Raw genomic sequence first — 20,477 nt, forward strand, 5'->3', positions numbered from 1 at the left:
ATCATATTCAAAGTGTACAAGTATCATAGCATGGTAGCTCTCTCATTTATTGTTATAATGTTCATATAGATAATTAAACAATATAAATGAATCTCTTTTTTTTATTTTTTCGGTCAAACTAATCGAGTTTACTTATCAGACACTTGGAAAAATACATGACTCAATCTCAGACATACGTAACAAAGTTGGTGCACCACTCACGTGCAATTTTTACCAAACTTAACCTTAAATTCTCGTTAAATACTCCAAAACAATGTCGATATTAATTCCCGTCTTGAGTAGAACCCCCAATCTGCTCAAAGAACTCACGAAAGCCCTCCCCAGCGTTAATTTCCATGAGGTGAAAGACCCAGGTAAAGGTCTCTTTTTCTTACCCCACTACAGTCCCCGTTTCAGCAAAAGACCCCCATTTCAGACAATCCGAGGTGTTAATCTGCGACTATGACCTCCTGGGACCTTTCCTCTACGACCTGCCCAACACTAAATGGGTCCAAGGGACATGGGCGGGCATCGATAAACTTACCCCCTTGATCAAGGACAAATCTCTCCCTTATCAAATAACGAGATTCACAGGCGACCACTTTGGGAGAATCATGTCCGAATATGTGATTGCAAGTATTGTTAATCACGAAAGAAATTTCCTTGAGATTAGAGACAACCAAGAGAAGCAAAAGTGGAATCGCCACGGGAGGATATCGAAGTATCGGGTCATCTCTGATATGACCATGGGCGTCCTTGGGGTGGGCAACATCGGGAGTCGAAGTACGTATTTAAAAACGTAGAATTTAATAATGATGGTACACTTAGTTGGGCGGACTTTACACGCGTTGGGCGCCAAAATTCTGGCTTTTGGTCGAAGACCGACACTACCTGATGGGTGTGAATATAGCCACGTCTCTAAATACCACACGAAAGAGACTCTGGGGGCTTTTTTGAGCGAAAGTGACTACATCATTAATGTTCTGCCCCAAACTACAGAAACCGACGGTTTGCTCGAGGGCGAAATCCTGAAGAATTGCACAGGTGGTAACCGTTACTTCACGCCCGATTGATTTAACTGTGCTTTATAGACAAACACAGCATTTTGATCAACATCGGCAGAAGCAACATTATCTCGGAAGACACCCTCATCCAGGCGCTACAGAAAAAATGGTTGTCAGCAGTAATCCTCGATGTCTTCGACGTGGAGCCGTTACCAGAAACTAGTCCTCTTTGGAAGGCTCCAAATGTCTTTGTCACCCCCCACGTCGCTGGAATGAGCCGCGCGAAAGACATCGCAGAACAGTTCCGGGCGAATTTGGATTTTTACCAGAGGAACTTGCCAATTCCCGCTGTCATTGACTTCAGTAAAGGATATTAACATTTCAGCAACTTTACTCCATTTAAATAAAAAATCTAGCTATGTACAAAATAAAAATAAATACAGTAAGAAATGATTACTGAAAGCTGAGGCCGTATTTTTGGGTTACTTGGGGCGAATGCGTGGAGGCTACAGCCAGTAGTAGAGGCACATCGTTGACTTCTAGCTGAAGAGCAGTCGTCAATTGTTCCATGTTGCAGAATTCTGTAGCCAACAGTAACTCAGAGAGAGCTTTGGATCTGAGACACAGTTCTTGAAGGGACTGCTCAATATGCATGAGGCACTAAAATTAACTTATACCAATTGTACTTGTGCCTCTATAAGCAACTTACAAAATGCGGCGGAACCTTCAACCTCCACATCTGTAAAAGAGATTCCAACATGTTAGACACGAGCTGAGACATTCCGATTCTGATCCCCGTCGACCCTTTATCAATGAGAAACGTGTGACTGGACATGAGTTGAACTTCCCTGGAAATACAAGTTGGGGTAAATGCGTTCTGGTTTGAAGAGGTACCATGTGTCAGTGTTGGCGATAACAGCGACCGCTTCTTCAACGGGTTGATCGATGAGGGAATGTTGGCTCGCCAACGCCAGATCACTCTTTAATTGAGACTCCCATTCTTGCTTTGGCACGGTGGGTCCTTGGAGGACCATATCAGGGAAATAACTATCACTTGCAGCCCTCATCAACGACGACGTGTATCCTATGGGGTTATTTGGGGGCTTGCAAAAAGTGCACCTGGAAAATCGAGCTTGGTACTATACTAAAACACCCAGAAGTACCTACTTTGGCATTGGTAACGTAGTAACTTTCATTTTAGGAACTGAAGTCTTCTCCTCAACAGACTCTGGTGCTTCTTTCGGCTTCGTCGTGGGCGCCACGAAAGAGTCGCTGGTAAACTCCAACTCGGAGGCGTTGGACGGTGTTTGCAGCGCCTCTCCATCCTCGTAGTCTTCATCCACCTCTGGATACTTCGAAATTATAGTCTCACTGAACGAAGACAACTCATCCAGCATTAAGCTCTTATCACCGAACTGCAGATTCGAGATCTCCACGTTTTTACTCTTCATGTAGTTCGACAAAATCTGCGGGTATTGCTGAAGATTGAACTTGACACCAGAGTACCGGTACTTGGACTTGTTCTTCGAGTCCTCCGGTTTTCGCTCTTCAGGAGGCTCACTTTGAGACCGCGCAAACTTCTTACAGTACGCGTTTCTGCTGGTTTCAGCTGTCACGACTTCGTTTTCGATGTTAGCTGTGTGATGTGAGCACCAGGATGTACTAGGCTTCACCGCGGTCTTGTCGAGAGTCTCGATGAAGTCGGAGTCTTGCACACCCAAAATTCGTTCTCTATGGACTTGGTTGGAGAGATCAAGAAACGTGGGTCTTCTCTTGACGTCTTTTTTTAGACCGATGAGGCGCTCGTTGTCGCCCAAGACGAACACAACGTTCCGGTTATTATCCGTGATGGTGGTGGCTTCGCTGCATTGTTTCTCCATGTTGATGATGCGGCTCTGCGTGCTGGGGACTCTGCACAACGTGTTTACCTTTCTCTTGATTTCTTCGTTACTCGGAATAATTTCAGAGCTTGTCAAATTCGGGTACAAACTGTCCGAGTTAGAAGAAACCAAGTCGTACTTCGACAAGTCGCCTAAACACGTCTGAGTCTTCGTCAGAGCCGCTTTCTTCACCAAAGGCGTCTTTGGAGATTCTTGCTTTACTGTAGTTTTCGCTAGGAAGTCATTCGTGTTCATGATCTCCTTCAGGTGATCTTCATACTTCTTGTAGTTTTCTTTGGGAATGCACGAGTATTTCCGACAAATGTTATCAACAACTCCGTTTTCTTCGCCGATGTCTCCACGAACGGGGACTCGCCTATCGACATCACAGCAGCGAATAAAATACGTCATGGATAGCAGTATTTTAGAAACGAGCTCCTTTCTATTGGTGCCGGTGACAATGGTTTGGGCCATTTTCGTTGGGTGTCCAACGGCTCCGTAAAGATCGCTTAGTTCCCCCCAGAGGGGGTTAAAAGGAGGCTTGGAGAGAACGTCGCTCGGGGACGGGAGACACGTGTTCACCCACCCCAAGTGGTGCGTCAAGACCGCCGTTAACAACGTGCTCATGAAGCTGCAAGAAAAAATTAGCAAGAAACTTAACAAAACCCGAACTTACAAATTCGTGCTTTTGATGTCGATAACTTCCAACAACTCGCAGAACTCCTGCACAAACTTCTCCGCCGTCATGATCCGATTCTCCCCGAAGAAACTCCTCTTAATATTAAACGGATCAGTTTTCAAAAAGCGCGTAAAACTAAACAAATTAAAATCACTGTCGTCCTGTCCGTCTCGTTCACAGAATTCAGCAGTTTTGTTAGCATTAAATGCACTAATACTGTTGGGATTATCACAGCCTCTTGATAGCGACAGCCACAGATTCATGGAGAGGTACGAACCAGAGAGCAGATTGACTAGGTATTGGGTAGAAACGTGCGCCATTTCTACCATTAGAGAAGCAAAGTTTTGGGATTTCATGTAGGCGATTTCTACCACTTGGCGGGCGCGCCAGAGCATGGCGTCCAGGAGAGGCATGTGCTCCATCAGGAACTGGCTGATTTCCCTTAAAAAAAAGACAATTTGAATTTGGCGCCGCGGAAAAACAAGTTCGCCAATCCTGAAATGTCAAATGCGCTAGAAACGTGTTGAGAAAACTAGGAATTTTCTCGCGGTGTGGGTGGTGACGAATTTGACATTTCGATCAAAACGCAGTTTAAAATTGCGCCGAATTTTCTTGTTTTGAGAGATAATAAGGTGAGCACAGTAAGTTGTCACATTGTAGGTTTCAGTACTCACTCTTCTTGTCCGCACGTCAGATGCACGATGAAGGTGAGCCCCAATTTGCTGCTCCTGTGGTGTCTCTGACAGCCCTCTTGTCCTAGTCCCAGATTAGCAAGAGAGTGACCTGAATTCTCCAAGGAAGTGCTCGTGCGCCTCAACCACTTCTTGTATAAGCTGCTTGAAGACAAAGACATTGATGTACCTTAAAAACAACATTGTAGGGCCTTCTTTTTGATATCAATTACCGTTACCATTATCTAAAACTGAGCCCCACGTTGACGACACTCCAGAATCGCCAACTGAGCTCGGTATGGACGCAAAAGGAACATCTACAGGTACACTACGCGGTCGCCTACAAACTAATCTTTTCATCAGTATCCACAGGTGTTCATATAGTTACTTACCCAAAACCGTGTCTGAAGCTGTGCTATGTACTGATAAATGTTCGCTCATGGAATTCGTGCTACTGGCACCTGAATCATCTAATCTGGAATGTTCAAGACTATGAGGATCACTGCGACTAGAAACGGAAACTCGGCCATGTCGAGGACTAGAAAACACCTGAGAAAAAAACCCAAAATCAAAACCCCCATCGCTTTTTTTATTACCTGTGACAACATAAGCCGGCGTGGGGATTCTAAAGTGTGCATTTTGAACGATGTGCCCCTGAAGCTCATTGCTACCGAACCAAACACCATCTCGCCCAACTGGTTGAAATCCGGCTCTGGTTTTGTGTACTGTCACAAAAAATATTAATTTTTTTACTGTATTTTGTTGTAGGTCTCACCATGTAGCCGTAACCATCGGAGACTTCGGAAAACTTTTCAGTTTCTGGCGTTTTGACAAGATCGCCGGTTTTTGTGACGGTGATGGGGACTTTTTTGACGGAACTTGAATCGAATAAAAGTTTGCGTCCGCGGAAGTCGCATTCTCTAAATAGTACGATGCGCACTTGGTCCTTACTAAATGCAAAATATTTATCACTGGAAAGGAAGAAGATATGAAAATTCAGTGCAGTGTCAACAAAGTGTGAAATTTGCAAGTAGAAAGTAAGGAGACGATTTTGAAACTTTCTCTGGATCTAGCGACCAAAAATCAATGGAATGTTTAGCCAAGGAGAAAGAAATTAAGTTTCTGGACAGAACCTGGAAGCTATGGGTATGAAATTTGAGACCAAGCAAACATGATTGGAAAACTAGGTCTTAAAATATCGCCTATTTTCATTTGGCTCTCAATGTTGAGGTCCAAGAAAATGTTTGTTTGCCGGTCATTTCAAGAGCAACCACGATATCTATTATTGGATATATCATTGAAACTCGATCCTTATTACATTTGTTTTTTATACCACGTACAATTCCACAGGTATAACTTGTATTTAATGCATTTAATTTCTAGGTATATCTTTAGACCCGTAATTACATTCTTTTCGTATCATAAAAGCATGTGACTGAAGTGATTGCCTAACAAACATGTGATCTGGGTCGTTTAAAAGAAAAAATAAACAGCACGTCACGCGAGAAGGCGGGAATGAACCTAAATTTACAGAAATGTTCAAATTTGTTTACTAAAATAGAACCATAATTGAGATATTATTACCACCGTAAATGTAAAAAGTACACAACGATTCAACTTTTTCTAATTCTGGCATGTTGATAAAAACTTTAATTTTTTTTTAATTTGACACATCAAGAAAGGCAACACCGCAAAATAAAAAAAAAACTGTCACTATGACACCTCCGCCTACTTGTTCTTGAATGAAAGGTCGTGAAAATTTAACCAATTTCCGCCTTTCTCTTCCCACTTCCGGGCGATATCGTCAAACTCACCTGACATTATCCTGGTGCTTATTGTGAATGCCCTTTCGGTTTGAAAATAGTTTATTGAAAAGGGCCATATCACCGAGCCCTCACTGTTCACAATCATTTACGAGGAGCACAAAATTCGTTGTTTGATGCCAGAAAATACACTCACACAGTAAATATAAAATCACGTGCATTCAAGTCATATGATTTCGTCGTCGGGTCACAGATCTACGCGCAGGGTCTTTCACGTTCGCATGAATGACGCGATTTTCATACAATAACACACGATCGCGCTCATTTTGTCTTCGATATCGATGAGGTTTGCAATGGGCGACTGGAATAAATATCGGGGCCTTGATGATTGTTGTTATTAAACGATAACCTCTGAATTTCTGCACTGATGGGAGAAAGAGAGACGGAGATGGTTGGCTGCGCTGCCATGTTGTAAAGAACGGAGCAATCTGATTGGACAAGAGCCAAGAAGTGTCACGCTACCAGAGCCTACTCTGTTTCTGGGTCCAATTTTTCAAATCGATACCAATTTTTGGGGTTTTTCTGGTTAAGTGTGGCCGTTAGGCGAACTTTTTAATCATTCGAGTTTAATAAGGCCGTAATACCAGAATTAAATGCTATGCTTTATTTGCAACAACCGTCATCGTATTAGTTAACGAAATTTATCGTTGTCTAGAGTTAAATGTCAATTTTGACAAATATTTACATGTAACCATGGTAACCCATTGTGACTTTAACTAAATTTAGTACGATTTAGTACGCTTATGGCTTTGACTTTTTAAATCGTTTAGTCCATTTTTTATTCCATTTAAATAAATCTCTACTTTACAATCGTCAACTTCGCTCAAGTTGATTTTATGGTAATAAAATGAAGTTAGTTAGTTGTCTAATTATTATTAATTTGATTACAGATAACGGCTTTTTAGGCTTTGTCTATTCTTTTCAGCATTAATCCTTGATTTACAACCCAAATGTCTGTAAAAGGGACGTTTTTAACAGAAAAACTGCGTAATTTTCAAAAACGTCACTAATTTGACATTTGTTTTCTCACCAGAAATCTCTGTAAACAACGTTGCGGGGTTGTAATGTAGGGAAAAATTACGGTGTTGGTGGTTTGAAAAAAAAAAACGGACTTTACAGCCGCCTTGGCGCAAACCGTTAAAACGTAAAAACCCTCAAAACTATTTAAATATTTATTGCAGTTCATTTCAAAGCAGATAAAACGCAGCCACTCGTTATTATGTTTATGGGGGTTTGCAGTAAAAATGCTGTAAATTATTTTAATACAATGTATTCAATGTATTAAAAAGTCAAAGCAATAATCGCACTAGATCGTTGAGTGAACTCTATTAATAGATGAGCCTAGAAACATCCCTACCACAAAGTCCGTTGCACACAGCCGAATGTAACCACCGACTTGTTGTACAGCTGGTTGCCTAGTTAAACCGTTAGGAATGTTTATGCGGAATTTTAATTTTTTATCTACGACCATTTAGTTATTTAACACAAGGTATCAAATTATTAATGAAAATTGTAGTTTTGGTTGCATTAGGTAGTCGTCAGGGTGGTCATGTTAGGTGAATTAGTCTGTTTTATTACTCTTCACTGTCTCCCAGCGACATGTGAAAAAAGCAACCAACAATACAGTTGTCTTTCATACAAGTTATAGTCGAACTTCGATTCGTCGTCTGGGTTAGGGTCGTAAATTTATGAGAATTACCTCAGATAATCAAATTATAGTAGACTCTCGATAATTTGAACCTTGATAATTTGAATTTCTCGATAATTTTAAGTTATTTCTCTCGACAAATTGAAAAGTTTCAATGTATTTTGGTCCCCTCGTTAATTTGAAGTAAAAACTAGAACTTTTTTCCCGCCAACACTCTATAATTTGAAATTTTCTCTCCCGAACCCTCGTTAATTTGAATCTCTCGCGTGAGCGGACAAGAAAAACAGAAAACTTCTAAACAAGCCATTAAATTAAATAGGTACTTTTTTTTCGCTTTTAAGAAAGGGTTTAATCTGTTTCACCAAAAGAATTAATAGCTTACAAAACATATTAAGTTTTACGAAATTTCTTTAAAGTGGAGTTAGTGGATTTTACGCTCTCTCCTCTGATTGCCTTTTAACTCTCGATTATTTGAATCACACTATATTTTGAACTCTCGATAATTCGAACTTTTTGCTCTGGTTATCGAGAGTCTACTGTATGTATGTTGGAAGTATTCAAGAGCTCATTACTATCGGTCCACTCATCAAAAAGTTAAGTTGGCAGCAGCCCCTAGTGATTTTTATCCGTGACAGTTGACAGCAAAAGCGTTTGACCTTGACGCAACTGTGGCATGCGCAGAAGCTAATCGTCATACGCAAGATTGCCAAAACTGGTGAAATCTCTTCTTTTGCAACAAATTTTTGATTAATTATTGATTAATACACTCAATTTTGACAACGTGTGAACCTCAAAAATCGCCACCTTCAATTTTCCCCTAATTTTCTCCCTAACAAATTGAAAGTCTGATTTACACCCAAGAATTTTCGAAAATTTACACAGGAGAGTGGACTGATAGCAATGAGCTGGACTTTAGATAGGATTGTGTTTTCCAAAGAAATTATATCTTTAGTGTTTCCTAACATTCCAAGCATAGGCAACCAACATTGCGTGTGTTGCCTGCTATTGAAAAATTCAATTTCATCTGTCAACACCATCGGCAATCTTTTGTTCTGCAAAGATAACTTGATAACACAACAATTACATTCGTGAACAATAATGCAAATAAAATCGATGCCCCAAAAGTCGTGTATTTGATGTTATTTAACAATAACAAGGCATTGGACCTGCGTCAGGAGTTCCCAAGGTTGTTACCGTTATGAATCTTCATGACGCATATCATTACGTTATCTGGAACTATTGTTGTCGTCATGTTGCCACCGTGAATGTCAAACTTATGTAAATGAGTTGTCGAGCCAGCACAAGTTCCAAACGAGTGCGAAAACATTTGTAAAATTAGAAAATTGGGGTGTGTTCACCCTCTTCTCCATGGTAGGTGTGTTTTTTTGCCACTTTAGTTTAAGAGAACCATGCCCCAAAAACGTGTGAGCCCCAAAACGAGCGGTTATGTTGTCCGTAAAAGAAAAAAGAAATTGACGAGAAAGTCAGGTAGGAAGCATGCAAAACGTGCTCTTTTTAAGCTTTCCTGAGTAGGTGACAACTAACAGGTTCATCAAATAACCGTTTTCTGAGCACTTATTGCATGTACATTAACAACGTGTAGTTTGATTTGAGACACTTTGGAATGTTCTGCACACAACCTCGCGAATTCCCGAGACGCGATTTACAGCTGCCCCTTTTTTTAGTATTGAAAATGCTGGCGGTAATGGAGGCGTCGCAGAATACAAAGCCTCCAATTCTCCCCGACAACCAGCCCCCTCAAACACCAGAAACTGAAGAAGCAAACTCGGACACATTCCTCCAGTCTGGACGCACGGGAAGAAGAAACGCTCTGGCGAATATCCTGGGGGAACATGCGATGGTGACGAGCTCGGACTTACCCACACAACTAGAAGGACTAACAACAAAAGACAAGGACGATAACCAACAACAAGCTTCAACTAGCAAAAGCTGAAGAAAGAAAATGCGGGGGAAGCAAGAAATTGTGGCATTTTTTTTAAGTCGCGGCGACTAATGAAGGAAGTACAAATTCATTTCGTTTATTTGGAGCATAATCTCATGGCCTATAATACTCAAGTACTCTAACTGTTGGGTAAAATCGTGTAATTCTGACAATAGATTCCACATGTAAATTTCTTGCACATTAGTATTCAAATTGGCCTGATTCATTTGTTCAACGATCTTTGTGATATTATTTATTATGTGTCAGTTAAGTATTAGCAACTCTTTGTGTGATAATTTCTTTTATTTATTGTCAACGAGTTTCGGGGGCGGAATCTTCACACTGCTCAAAATTGCAGTCTCTTACAAACGTGCACCTAGTCATTTCAAAAACACCTCAAATTTGTCAATACTATATTTGTATAGAAACACAATAAATTAATTCGATAAAAAAGTCTCTTATTGCTTCTCACTCATTTCTCTTGAGCATTTGCCAGTTTCCGGAGGTTCAACTCGGTTGTCTTCATGGTTGGGTCGATTTGGAGAGCCTTCTGGTACATCTCGCGAGCCTTATCCACCTTACCCCAACGGTGGTACAACACACCTACGAAATTGTTCGTTTAAACAAAATGAAATTAGCGTTAATCTCAAGGCCACAACACAAAACTGATTTTAATCTAGGTGGCTAGTGATACTGGTTACCATGACAACAGCGTGACGTCTAGAGTTCATGGGTAGAAAAAATGGTTGAAGGACGCCACGCACGTCTGAGATAGCCTACCAACCTAAATTTGAGTGGTATAAAGCATTCTTGGGGCTCAAGACTATCGCCTCCAGAAAGTGCCCTTCGGCCCTCTCAAACTGTTGGATTTTCCCCAACGTGTTGGCAATGCTAAAATGCAGCGCCGGGGACTTCGGGTTGTAAATCAGGGCGGTTTTTCCCAGCTCCAGGACTTGATCGTACTGCCTCATACTGTCTAAAAGTACTAAAGTGTTGCTCCAAGCCGCCACGTGAGTGGGGCGATACATGACAGCCATTTCCCAAGCCTGGAGAGCTTCGTCATTCCGCCGTTGATCCAAATACTAGAAAAAATATTGTACACACCTCGTTTTGGTGTATTTCGTGTTACCAAGTTGCCGAGATTGTAGTAGCAATCGGGGTATTTTTTTCTGTATTTAATCGCGGTTTTGTAGCACTGCTCTGCTTCCGCGGATTTATTCAAATTCGTTAAGACTATCCCGAGGTTCATCCAAGCAGCTGCAAAGTTCGGTCTGCAACAACACTTTTATTTTTTCTTCTTCTTGTGTTTCTTCAATACCTGACATTAAGGGCTTTGCGTAACAACACTTCAGCCTCCTCAAACTGCTTGTCTTCTCTTAACAAATTCGCTAGATTGTTCATAGCCTGTTCATAACTCGGGTTCAATTCTATAGCCCGTTTGTACTCCAGAAAAGCCAAAGTTTTGTTATTTTTATCCCCTGCGATCTTCGCGATGTTGTAATGGACTTTCGCATTCATGGGACACACCTCCAGGGCCGAAGAAAAAAGTTTTTCCTCACGCAACCAGTTCACGTTGCGGTGGATTGAACGCATGGTGAATACAATACAGACGGTATAGAAAGCCATGATGATGGTCTGAGCAAAGAAATGATTGTTTTACACTAAAAAACACTGCTAGGTGTACCAACCGATTTTTTGGTCGTCCCCAAATTCTCCATCTTCTTCACCCCCATGCCGACCAAGAGACAGAACCCGGCGCTGGGTAACAACAAATTCCGCTCGGCTATTACGAACCCAACCCTTAGAAACAAGTTCGATGCCGGTAAAAACGGCAAAACTATCAAACTCAATGCCATGACTTTCGCATCTCTGCAAAAAATAGTAGATTTTGTTATACGGCGGAAAAGTGGTACTTTTTGTCGTGCAATTAAACTGCAATAGCAAGGTGAAGCGTAGCGTAGCCGAGCGCGTATGCAAAATTGCGAGACAGCAAAGCCACTTTTCGGACAAATAACAAATACTACTTTTTCTCCAAACGTTAGATTCAGTGTGAAAAATATTGGTTTGAAAGTTAAGATCGTGTCAAGTAGTAACCGTCACAAAGTACTTTATGCGCCTCCGTCATTTTTTATGGCATTTGTGATACTTATTCGCGGCAAGAAAATTACCTTTTAAATGGCTAGGCAGTCAAACGTGACAATTCAAAAAGTTGATTTTATTTTGCAAGTTGGCATCGCTGCATAAATGTCAATTGTGTAAATTTGTGTGCCGATTTGGAGACCAATGACCTTCGAAAATAATAAAGGTAAATTATTAAGTAAAGATGAAACACATTTGAATTTAAAATAATCTGCAATCGTTTGATTTGGGTTTTGGTTTGGGGTGCTACCAACCTATTTGCCAGCTGATGAAATTCCCCTAAATGAGAGAATGTCGTTTCAAATCCAAACCAAAAGTCAAAATAAATAACTATTAGTAATTGTCGGCGCACAAAATTTCGTGTTTGAAAATGTTCAAGTCACTATTTTTAGTCGTTTTTAGACAGTAAAGTAGTCAATTTTGTTATAAGTAATGAAAAGCGCTCGTTGACATGGAAACACTTTTTCTGCCTAGGCAGAAAATAGTTATTTTCCTACGACCCCATATAAAAGTGGCAGTTTCCACATGGTTAAATGACTCCGAAAGTTGATGTTTTCGTACATCCATTTCCGAAAGTAAAAGTCACTAGTTTGATATGAATATATCCGCACAGACCTGTCAAAATTGACAGTTATTTTGAAATACAAATATAACTCTTGAATTTTTGTCTCACATACAGGGTGATTTTTTAAATTTTTATTTATAAACCGATTTCAAAAATTTTAAAAACAAATTAAATGGTTTTTAATTTCCTATAAACTGATGATTTTAAAATTTTTGTAAATGTCTTAATATTTTTTGGGCGATACTCAACTTTCTTATTTTAAATTGGCACCCATATTTTTTTTTCATAATTTGGAATATATTAATTTTTTTGATTCAGAAATGTGTAATATGTTCTACTTTTACAAAAAATATTTAAAAAAAAAAATATCAAAAATAAAAAAATTTAGGCAATGAAAGTTGAGAAAATCTAGGTGCATGGTGTCAAATAACACAATATCGTTATTGTAATGTCAAAAAGCAGCAAATAACAGAAAGAACAAGTTTTCTTTCAACAAGATGGGGCTACACCTTATTATGCACAATGCATTTCTCGTAGGTGTCAATTGTGCAATGAAAAAAACGGGATGGCGTTTCAACAGTATTTTAATTAAATTTGTTAGTTGTTTTTTCTGATTTGTAATTATTATTGTCTTTTGTTATTAATAATTTCAAAAAAAATCACAATCCTTTCTGTTATTTGCTGCTTTTTGACATTACAATAACGGCATTCTTTTATTTGACACCAAGCACCAAGATTTTATTAACTTTTATTGCTTTTTTTTTTCAATTTTGATAATTTTTTAAAAATATTTTTTGTAAAAGTAGAACATATTACACATTTCTGAATCAAGAAAATTAATATCTTCCAAATTATGAAAAAAAAAATATGATATTAAGACCTTTAAAAATTTTTTAAAATCATCAGTTTATAGGAAATTAAAAACCATTTAATTTGTTTTTTAAATTTTTGAAATAAATAAAAATTTTACGCCTGCCGTTTTTAAAAAATCAGCCTGTATGTAGACGATTCACTGTAAAACAACATGCATAATGATAAAAATGAATTGGTTAGGTCGTTTCTGACAAATCAGTTTTGACAGGTCTGTGCGGATATATTCATATCACACTAGTGACTTTTACTTTCGTAAATGGATGTACAAAAACATCAACCATCTAACTATGTGGAATACGTCACTTTTATATGAGGTCGTAGAAAAATGACATTTAGAATAGATAAGAAATTAACTATTGTCGAAACTTATGGTTTCTTCCTGATGAAGGAAGGTCGTAGGAAAAATAGTGTACATAACTCGTCGGAAAGTGTCTACTTTCACACTCGTGCAAAATTGGTCACTTTACGTACTTGTTATGTAAATATCTATTGTTTCACTAGGCTAGAAAATGTTTTGAAAATGCTCGGAAATTGAATACTTTCCTTGCATTTCCAAAAGACCATTTTCTAGCCTAGTGAAACAAATAACTATTTTCTGCCTAGGCAGAAAAAATGTTTCCATGTCAACGAGCGCTTTTCATTACTTATAACAAAATTGCCTACTTTACTGTCCAAAAACGGCTAAAAAATAGTGACTTTTTGTGACGTTTGGAGAAAAAGAGTTTGACACCACTAAACAACTTGTTTGAACTTACAAAACGCCGTTTTCGATCACCCGTTTTGCTATGGAGTATACAGAGAGGAGCGTAAAAATCCAAAATGTCAATACAAAAACCAGTCTTGTGTCGTACACACTTTCAATTAACGGCACGCATCCCATCGACCAATCGAAACAGAGCCATTGTGGCCACAGTAACAATACAAAGTTTAAAAAATAAATATAGTTGTACGAAAATATCTGGAAAGTTGGTATGAGAGTCGGTTTGATTGGAGGAGATTTTACCCTAGTGTAAATATTGTCGGCGTAGGCTGCTGGATTATCGATCCCCGTAAACGTGGGGCCTTCAAAGTTCATTATTTTGAACCGGTAGTACAGTATTATACCCCCTGTTAGTACCAGAGTGGTGGTCCTCAGGAAGAAATAAAAATTGAAGATGTCCAGCCACTGTTTCCGTTTTTTCTTTATCACAAAGACGTCGTACACCGCACAAACTCCCTGAAACGACAAGATTAGTTCTGTGGGTCGACTCCAGAGACACCTGTACCAAGACTGTCAAGGCTGTTTCCTTACATAAAACAGCGACGGCTGTTGAAACCATGACCATCAAAAACAACAGAAACGACTTCTTTGCCAAAACCTTATGGTACAATAATATCACAGTAAAAAATAAAATCGAACACAGAATATCGGCTCGTCCCACGAGCCCAGCTACACATTCCGTATGTACAGGATGGACTGTAAACAACAAACTCGACAAAAACGCAGTGTCGTTCACATTAATCTCTTTTCTTCGTTTCCTTAAAAATAGCTCAAAAACTGGAATGGTGAGAAGACATAACAACCCATAAAGAATCACATTAGTTGCGTGGAATTGGAATGCATCAAGTTTATTATTAGAGTATAAAACATTAAGCCTGGAATTAGAAATCAAAAAAAATATATTCCAGTGGCGTACGTACCGGTACGAAAGTATAGTCAGCGGTCGGTACGATTTATGACTGCTGTTGAGTGAAATATCAGTACCCCAAAAATCATTCTGGAAAATCTCTTTCAAGGGGATGTAGGGCATTACATCTTTGTTTTTCACTATCGCTTCTGTGTCGTCGAAGACGAAGGAGCCCCACAGTGTGTTGCAATAACAAATAAAGGCCGCTACTGAAATTGTTATGTATCTTTGAGATTTATCCTAAAAATGTCATTAATAATCAAGAATGAAGGGTATTGAGGGACGTACCATTTAGTTTTTGTTGGAATTTACAGTTTTGGGGTTTGACAACGTTTCTAACCTCAACTAACAAACCGTCAGATCAATACTTCAGTTTAGCGCCCGGTGGGTACGCAACCAATTATTCTAGTCGAGTCGGTCGTATGAAAGAAATCAATAAAAAGTACTGAAAGCTCTTCAATTACTAAAGTGCAGCTTATTGCTGTCAGTCCACTCTCTAGTGTAAATTTTCGGAAATTTTCAGGTTTTCAATTCCTTAGGGGAAAATTGAATGTAGCGATTTTTGAGGTTAACACGTTGTCAAAGTTGAGTGTATTAATTAATAACTAATTAAAAATTGGTTGCAAAAGAATGATTTTAATAGAGATTTAACAAGATGCAAGCTTCTATGCATGCCACAGTTGCGTCAAGGTCAAACACATTTGCTGCCAATTGTTACCGATTAAAATCACTAAGGGCTGCTGCCAACTTAACTTTTTAATGAGTGGACACCGATAGTAATGAGCTCTGATATACACCGTGGTCCACGAGTGATAATGAGCCTGATTAAACTCAAACTGCAACCCAACATACATTTTCATAGCTGTCGTAGATATTTGAAATGAACGTCAAAGTTGACAAATTTTTCAGAATAATCTACTCACGCTATTATGCCTTTAATTTATGAAGACTGCTAAGTTTTAGCAATGCTTTTACCTGCTTAAGGGTTCAGAGATTCCACATGCGATTAGAAACTGTCTTGAGTGAAAGAATTTGTCGAAACTCTGACAGCTGTCTTATTGTAAATATAAATTTTGCAACGAATGCTATGAAAATGTATGTTGGGTTGCAGTTTGAGTTTGGTCAGGCTCATTATCACTCGTGGGCCACGGTGTATTTAAATTCGTTGTTGCATAATATACTCTATTTGTGTATTGATGTAATATTTATAATTTAAAGCGATCGAAAATTGGTAATCAACCGCTTATCAGTGTTTACTGTTAATCAGACTGCTACTAAATTGAAATAACGACGATTAGGTCAAAATATAAATAGGAGTACATTTTTTAAAAATTAACCATTTTAAAATAAAAAAATCTAACTCGGCTGTGTTAAAATTTTATTTTTAAATTGGACATAAAGCTATTAAGTATATTATCATTATTTAATAGATAATAGAATCATTTATGCAACATTAAACTAAGTATAATAAAAACAATGTAAAAATAGCGAAATTATTCCGATTTTTTCACATTGACTTTTATCAACAATTTTTGAACTAAACTTTTCACTTAAATTGTGTCAGATTTTTGAAATTTTCCCTCTAAACCCTCGCTACCCCATTTTTCCTATTCCGGAAGAATCATTCGATCAATAAAAAAATCTTATCAATCCCGGATTTGTTATTTTGCAATCAATATTAATAAAAATGTAACTGTTCACATCAAAACTATTTTTCTTCAGGGGTTGATGTTCTACCCACATATGATGCGGGATTTCAAATGTTTGGACGAAAATTTTAATTTTCTTTATTCATATCGTTGAAAAGCATTGAATTTTATAATTTATAATCTAATAATTTTTATTTGAACTATCTGGCGCGTATTTATTGTTGGTTGCTTCAATATATCTTAATCTTTGCTTCGGGCTTTGAAAATCTCGTCATAAAAAAAGTTTATATTTATATCCTCTGTTACATAATATACTATTTGTGCGCTTTAATTTCCCAAATTAAAACGACTGAAAATTGGTAATCAATTGCTTATCGGTGTTTGCATTTAATCAGACTGCTATTGAACTGGAATAATGACGAATTGTAGGACGTGGAATCACGTCAAAATATAAATAAATTAGAACACTGTAGCCATAATTTAAACAGAAAATCTTCAACTCGAATATTATATTAAAATTTCTGTTTTAAATTTGGTGCAAAGTCTTAAATTTATTATTATTATTTTTAATAAATAGATAATAGAATTAATTAATTATGTAACATTTAAACAATAAGTGAATAACAATAAAGAAACGATAAAATTTTCCCGATCCTTTCCCATTGACTTTTGTCAACAATTTTCCAACAATTTTCCTTTAAAATTACGTCAAATTTTCCAAAGTTTTCCACTAAACCCTTGCTACCCCATTTTTCCAATTCCCGGCGAATCATTCGATCAATAAAAAAAAATCTTATCAATCCCGGATTTGTTATTACGTCAATCTATATTAATAAAAATGTAACTGTTCACATCAAATCCGCGTTCCTATTGGTCATCCAAAAACTGATTATGCTAAGATTCTTCAATTTAAAGTAAATTACAAACAAGTTGTGACAATAATGAAATTTTTGCGCACATCGGATGATCCAACCCGAAGTCCAAGTACCATAGCGCCCCCACCAAAACCTGGAAACTAAATAGAAACCCTTCGATTCAATCCAATCGTGTGATTGAAACCGCGTCGTAGAAAAATGCCTGGAATTGAATTCTTGACTTGTGCTTCCGGAGATGGCGTCGTCGTCAAAGGAGTCACCGATCAGTACGCTGATGGAAAAATGGCGAGCGTTTATAAGGAGTTTGTAGGAGACACTACCACCAGGACGCAGAATTACAAAACATTTCTAGTGGATCTCCTGAGGAAGAAGGGATGCAAAAGAATTTTAGACGTCGCATGTGGAACCGGGTATGTTACTCTCCTTCTGTAACAATTCTAACGTGTTTTTATACGTAGAATTGACTCAATCATGCTTCTTGAAGAAGATTTCGAAGTGGTGTCCACCGACGGTTCCGATAAAATGTTGAAGTACGCCTTCGAGGCTCGATGGAACAGGAGAAAAGAGCCCGCATTCGACAATTGGGGTAACCAGATTTCCTTTCTTATCACAACTGAGGTACTTAATTCCATTTTATAGTCATCAGAGAAGCCAACTGGTTAGAAGTCTACGACAAAGTTGAAGACATCCTCGATGGTGGTTTCGACGCGGTGATTTGTTTCTTCAGCTCGTTCGCTCATTTGTTGGATTCTTTCGGGGACCAACGCGAGCACAAGTACGTTAGTCAGTTGTAAGTTCTTCGCGTTAATTTCTTTCTTCAGGCAAGCGATTCGCAACTTCGAAAAGTGCCTTAAACCAGGCGGGTTACTACTAATTGACCACAGAAACTACGATCAACTCATTGAAGGGAAAGACTCCAAGAAAGGCGTGTTTTACAAAGTAAGTCCCATGAAGTTTTCGTTCATTTTGACCCTTGAAACCCTAGGACAGTTCCATTACCAACATTACTACTTCCGTGCTGTCGGTCACCGGAAAACCAGCACTGATTATTCGAGATTACATCGTGGAAAAAGAGACCAAGGATGACAAAAACTCCAAGACGTGCGTAATTAAGTTGGGGAGATGGTGATAATGACATTTTTTCTTCTTCAGGGAGTTGAGGTTGATGTTCTACCCACATATGATGCGGGATTTCAGGGAGATGCTAAGGGAAATTTTCGGGGAAAATTCGGTCTACCAGACGCTGGGAGATTTCAAAAGCTTGGACGAAAATCAGGACCCGACTTTCTTTATTCATATCGTTGAAAAACACTGAATCTTATAATTTATGATCTAATAAATTTTTTTTGAAAAATGTGGTGTGTGTTTATTGTTGGTTGCTTCAATATATATTGTCACGTTGGCCGAAAAATCAAAAGTCTCGCTTGTAACAATAACAATTTTATTGTGCACTATGAACACTCTCGTACTTCACAATTACAACACTTTTCAGGATTTCCAAATACTAGACTATATACAATCCTATCGCTACTCCCCTATATACAGATATTCCCCTACTACTAGCCTAATGCTGGAGCGCTGCGAGAATATTCGGGAGTTCCGCCTATGACTCAGCGACCTTCTAGAAACGGCGATTCTCGAAACGCACGGAACATTCCAGCGCTGGCGCTCGAAGCTTCCAGAATCTTCTCGTAACACTGCCCCCCTCTTAGTTCTGATCGTCCCGATCAGACCAAACACCTGATTCTCCGTGATATTTACAAAGTCTATTTAGATGAACCACTTTCATCTTTGAACGGGCGCTGCGTTGGATCCGATACACCACGTCGTTGATCCTCTTGATCACCTTATACGGTCCCTCCCATGTAGGTGTCAACTTCGGAGATAGGCCCTTCTTTCGCCGAGGGTTGAATAACCACACCAAGTCTCCTTCGTTGAATCCTTCATGATTAGCCGTCACATTATATCTGGACCGCATTCTGTCACTAGCCATTTTGATCCTCTGCCTCACAAGGTGGTGTGTATCCAGTAGGGTCTCTCTCAGGTTGTCGACGAATTCCGGTACTTCCCTTCGCTCCGCCCCAGGCGAACCAAGCAGAAGATCACAAGGGAGACGCAGCTCTCTTCCAAACACAATCTTCGCTGGTGTTTCTCCCGTGGTTTCATGAATGGCAGCTCTGTAGGCCATCATAAACAAGGGCAGTCGACGATCCCAATCCCTCTGGTGCTCTTCCACTACCTTGGACAGATGTTCCTCCATCGTCTGATTGAATCTCTCGACCATGCCGTCGGATTGCGGGTGCAAAGGTGTGGTTCGAGTCTTCCTAATTCCCAGCAGCTTACACATCTCTTGAAAAACGCCAGACTCAAAATTCCTTCCTTGATCGGAATGCATTTCGAGTGGAACTCCAAACCTGCTGAAGAAATTATCCACCAGGACTCGAGCTACTGTTGTGGCTTCTTGGTTAGGAAGGGCATACGCTTCCGGCCATTTACTGAAATAATCCTGCACAACCAAGATGTACTTGTTGCCGTCATCAGTTTTTGGAAATGGCCCGGCCACGTCGAGAGCGATTCTCTCGAACGGGGCTCCCACGTTGTATTGTTTCATGCCTCCTCTAGTTCGCGTTCGAGGTCCCTTGCTCGCCCCACAAACTGAACATCTCCTACACCATCGTTCGACATCTTCCCGGCAGCCAACCCAGTAATACCGCTGCCTAATCTTACTTAAGGTTTTGTTCACTCCGAAGTGAGCGCCTGATGTTCCGTCATGGACCTCTTTGAGTACTTGGGGGACTCTATTCTTGGGCACTAGTAACTGGGAGGTTACTTTCTTCCCGTCTGCGCTTTCCCAAGCCCTTTTCAGTACCCCATTTTCCACTCGCAGCGAGTCCCACTGCGCCCACATCGCCTTCAACCCTGGACTCTTTTCCGAGACATCTTCCCAACGCGGCCTTCCATTATCCGCTTCCTTCCACTCCAGCAGTGGCCCAATTTCCTGGTCTGCTTGTTGATCCTTCCGAAGATTCTCCGTAGTCCAGTCATCATCACAACCGATAACCATCCTGTTTACCGGCAATGGC

General features: G+C 39.4%; 5 protein-coding genes across 5 annotated transcripts; 3 read left to right on the plus strand and 2 right to left on the minus strand.

The window, feature by feature from the left end:
* Positions 1 to 136: 136 nt before the first annotated feature.
* LOC148175480 (uncharacterized) lies at positions 137 to 1,439 on the plus strand. The gene is made up of 4 exons (XM_088036467.1): positions 137 to 353; positions 397 to 762; positions 808 to 1,023; positions 1,071 to 1,439. Exons 1-4 carry the CDS (start codon positions 254 to 256, stop codon positions 1,358 to 1,360), a joined length of 972 nt encoding a protein of 323 aa, XP_087892593.1. The 5' UTR covers positions 137 to 253; the 3' UTR covers positions 1,361 to 1,439.
* Positions 1,357 to 6,462, minus strand: LOC148175481 (folliculin-interacting protein 2). The gene is made up of 11 exons (XM_088036347.1): positions 6,028 to 6,462; positions 4,989 to 5,184; positions 4,810 to 4,938; positions 4,606 to 4,762; positions 4,453 to 4,560; positions 4,217 to 4,403; positions 3,540 to 3,983; positions 2,151 to 3,494; positions 1,878 to 2,102; positions 1,693 to 1,831; positions 1,357 to 1,643 (listed from the first exon to the last, which is right to left on the minus strand). The coding sequence occupies exons 1-11, from the start codon at positions 6,093 to 6,095 to the stop codon at positions 1,437 to 1,439; spliced, it is 3,204 nt and encodes a 1,067-aa protein (XP_087892473.1). The 5' UTR covers positions 6,096 to 6,462; the 3' UTR covers positions 1,357 to 1,436.
* Positions 6,463 to 8,904: 2,442 nt separating this feature from the next.
* LOC148175482 (uncharacterized) lies at positions 8,905 to 9,798 on the plus strand. The gene is made up of 2 exons (XM_088036527.1): positions 8,905 to 9,172; positions 9,370 to 9,798. The coding sequence occupies exons 1-2, from the start codon at positions 9,094 to 9,096 to the stop codon at positions 9,636 to 9,638; spliced, it is 348 nt and encodes a 115-aa protein (XP_087892653.1). The 5' UTR covers positions 8,905 to 9,093; the 3' UTR covers positions 9,639 to 9,798.
* Positions 9,799 to 10,024: 226 nt separating this feature from the next.
* Positions 10,025 to 15,273, minus strand: Tmtc4 (Transmembrane O-mannosyltransferase targeting cadherins 4). Its single transcript, XM_088036361.1, has 10 exons — positions 15,159 to 15,273; positions 14,884 to 15,110; positions 14,469 to 14,838; positions 14,207 to 14,419; positions 13,959 to 14,161; positions 11,315 to 11,495; positions 10,945 to 11,261; positions 10,756 to 10,897; positions 10,411 to 10,708; positions 10,025 to 10,229 (listed from the first exon to the last, which is right to left on the minus strand). The coding sequence occupies exons 1-10, from the start codon at positions 15,159 to 15,161 to the stop codon at positions 10,099 to 10,101; spliced, it is 2,085 nt and encodes a 694-aa protein (XP_087892487.1). The 5' UTR covers positions 15,162 to 15,273; the 3' UTR covers positions 10,025 to 10,098.
* Positions 15,274 to 17,454: 2,181 nt separating this feature from the next.
* LOC148175484 (glycine N-methyltransferase-like) lies at positions 17,455 to 18,748 on the plus strand. Its single transcript, XM_088036475.1, has 6 exons — positions 17,455 to 17,804; positions 17,853 to 17,980; positions 18,034 to 18,169; positions 18,216 to 18,333; positions 18,380 to 18,495; positions 18,547 to 18,748. Exons 1-6 carry the CDS (start codon positions 17,593 to 17,595, stop codon positions 18,707 to 18,709), a joined length of 873 nt encoding a protein of 290 aa, XP_087892601.1. The 5' UTR covers positions 17,455 to 17,592; the 3' UTR covers positions 18,710 to 18,748.
* Positions 18,749 to 20,477: the final 1,729 nt, after the last annotated feature.

Source organism: Gnatocerus cornutus, chromosome 5 (assembly GCF_029298725.1).
Source record: "Gnatocerus cornutus isolate USDA-ARS CGAHR chromosome 5, icGnaCorn1.1, whole genome shotgun sequence".
In the NCBI taxonomy this organism is placed as follows: Eukaryota; Metazoa; Arthropoda; class Insecta; order Coleoptera; family Tenebrionidae; genus Gnatocerus; species Gnatocerus cornutus.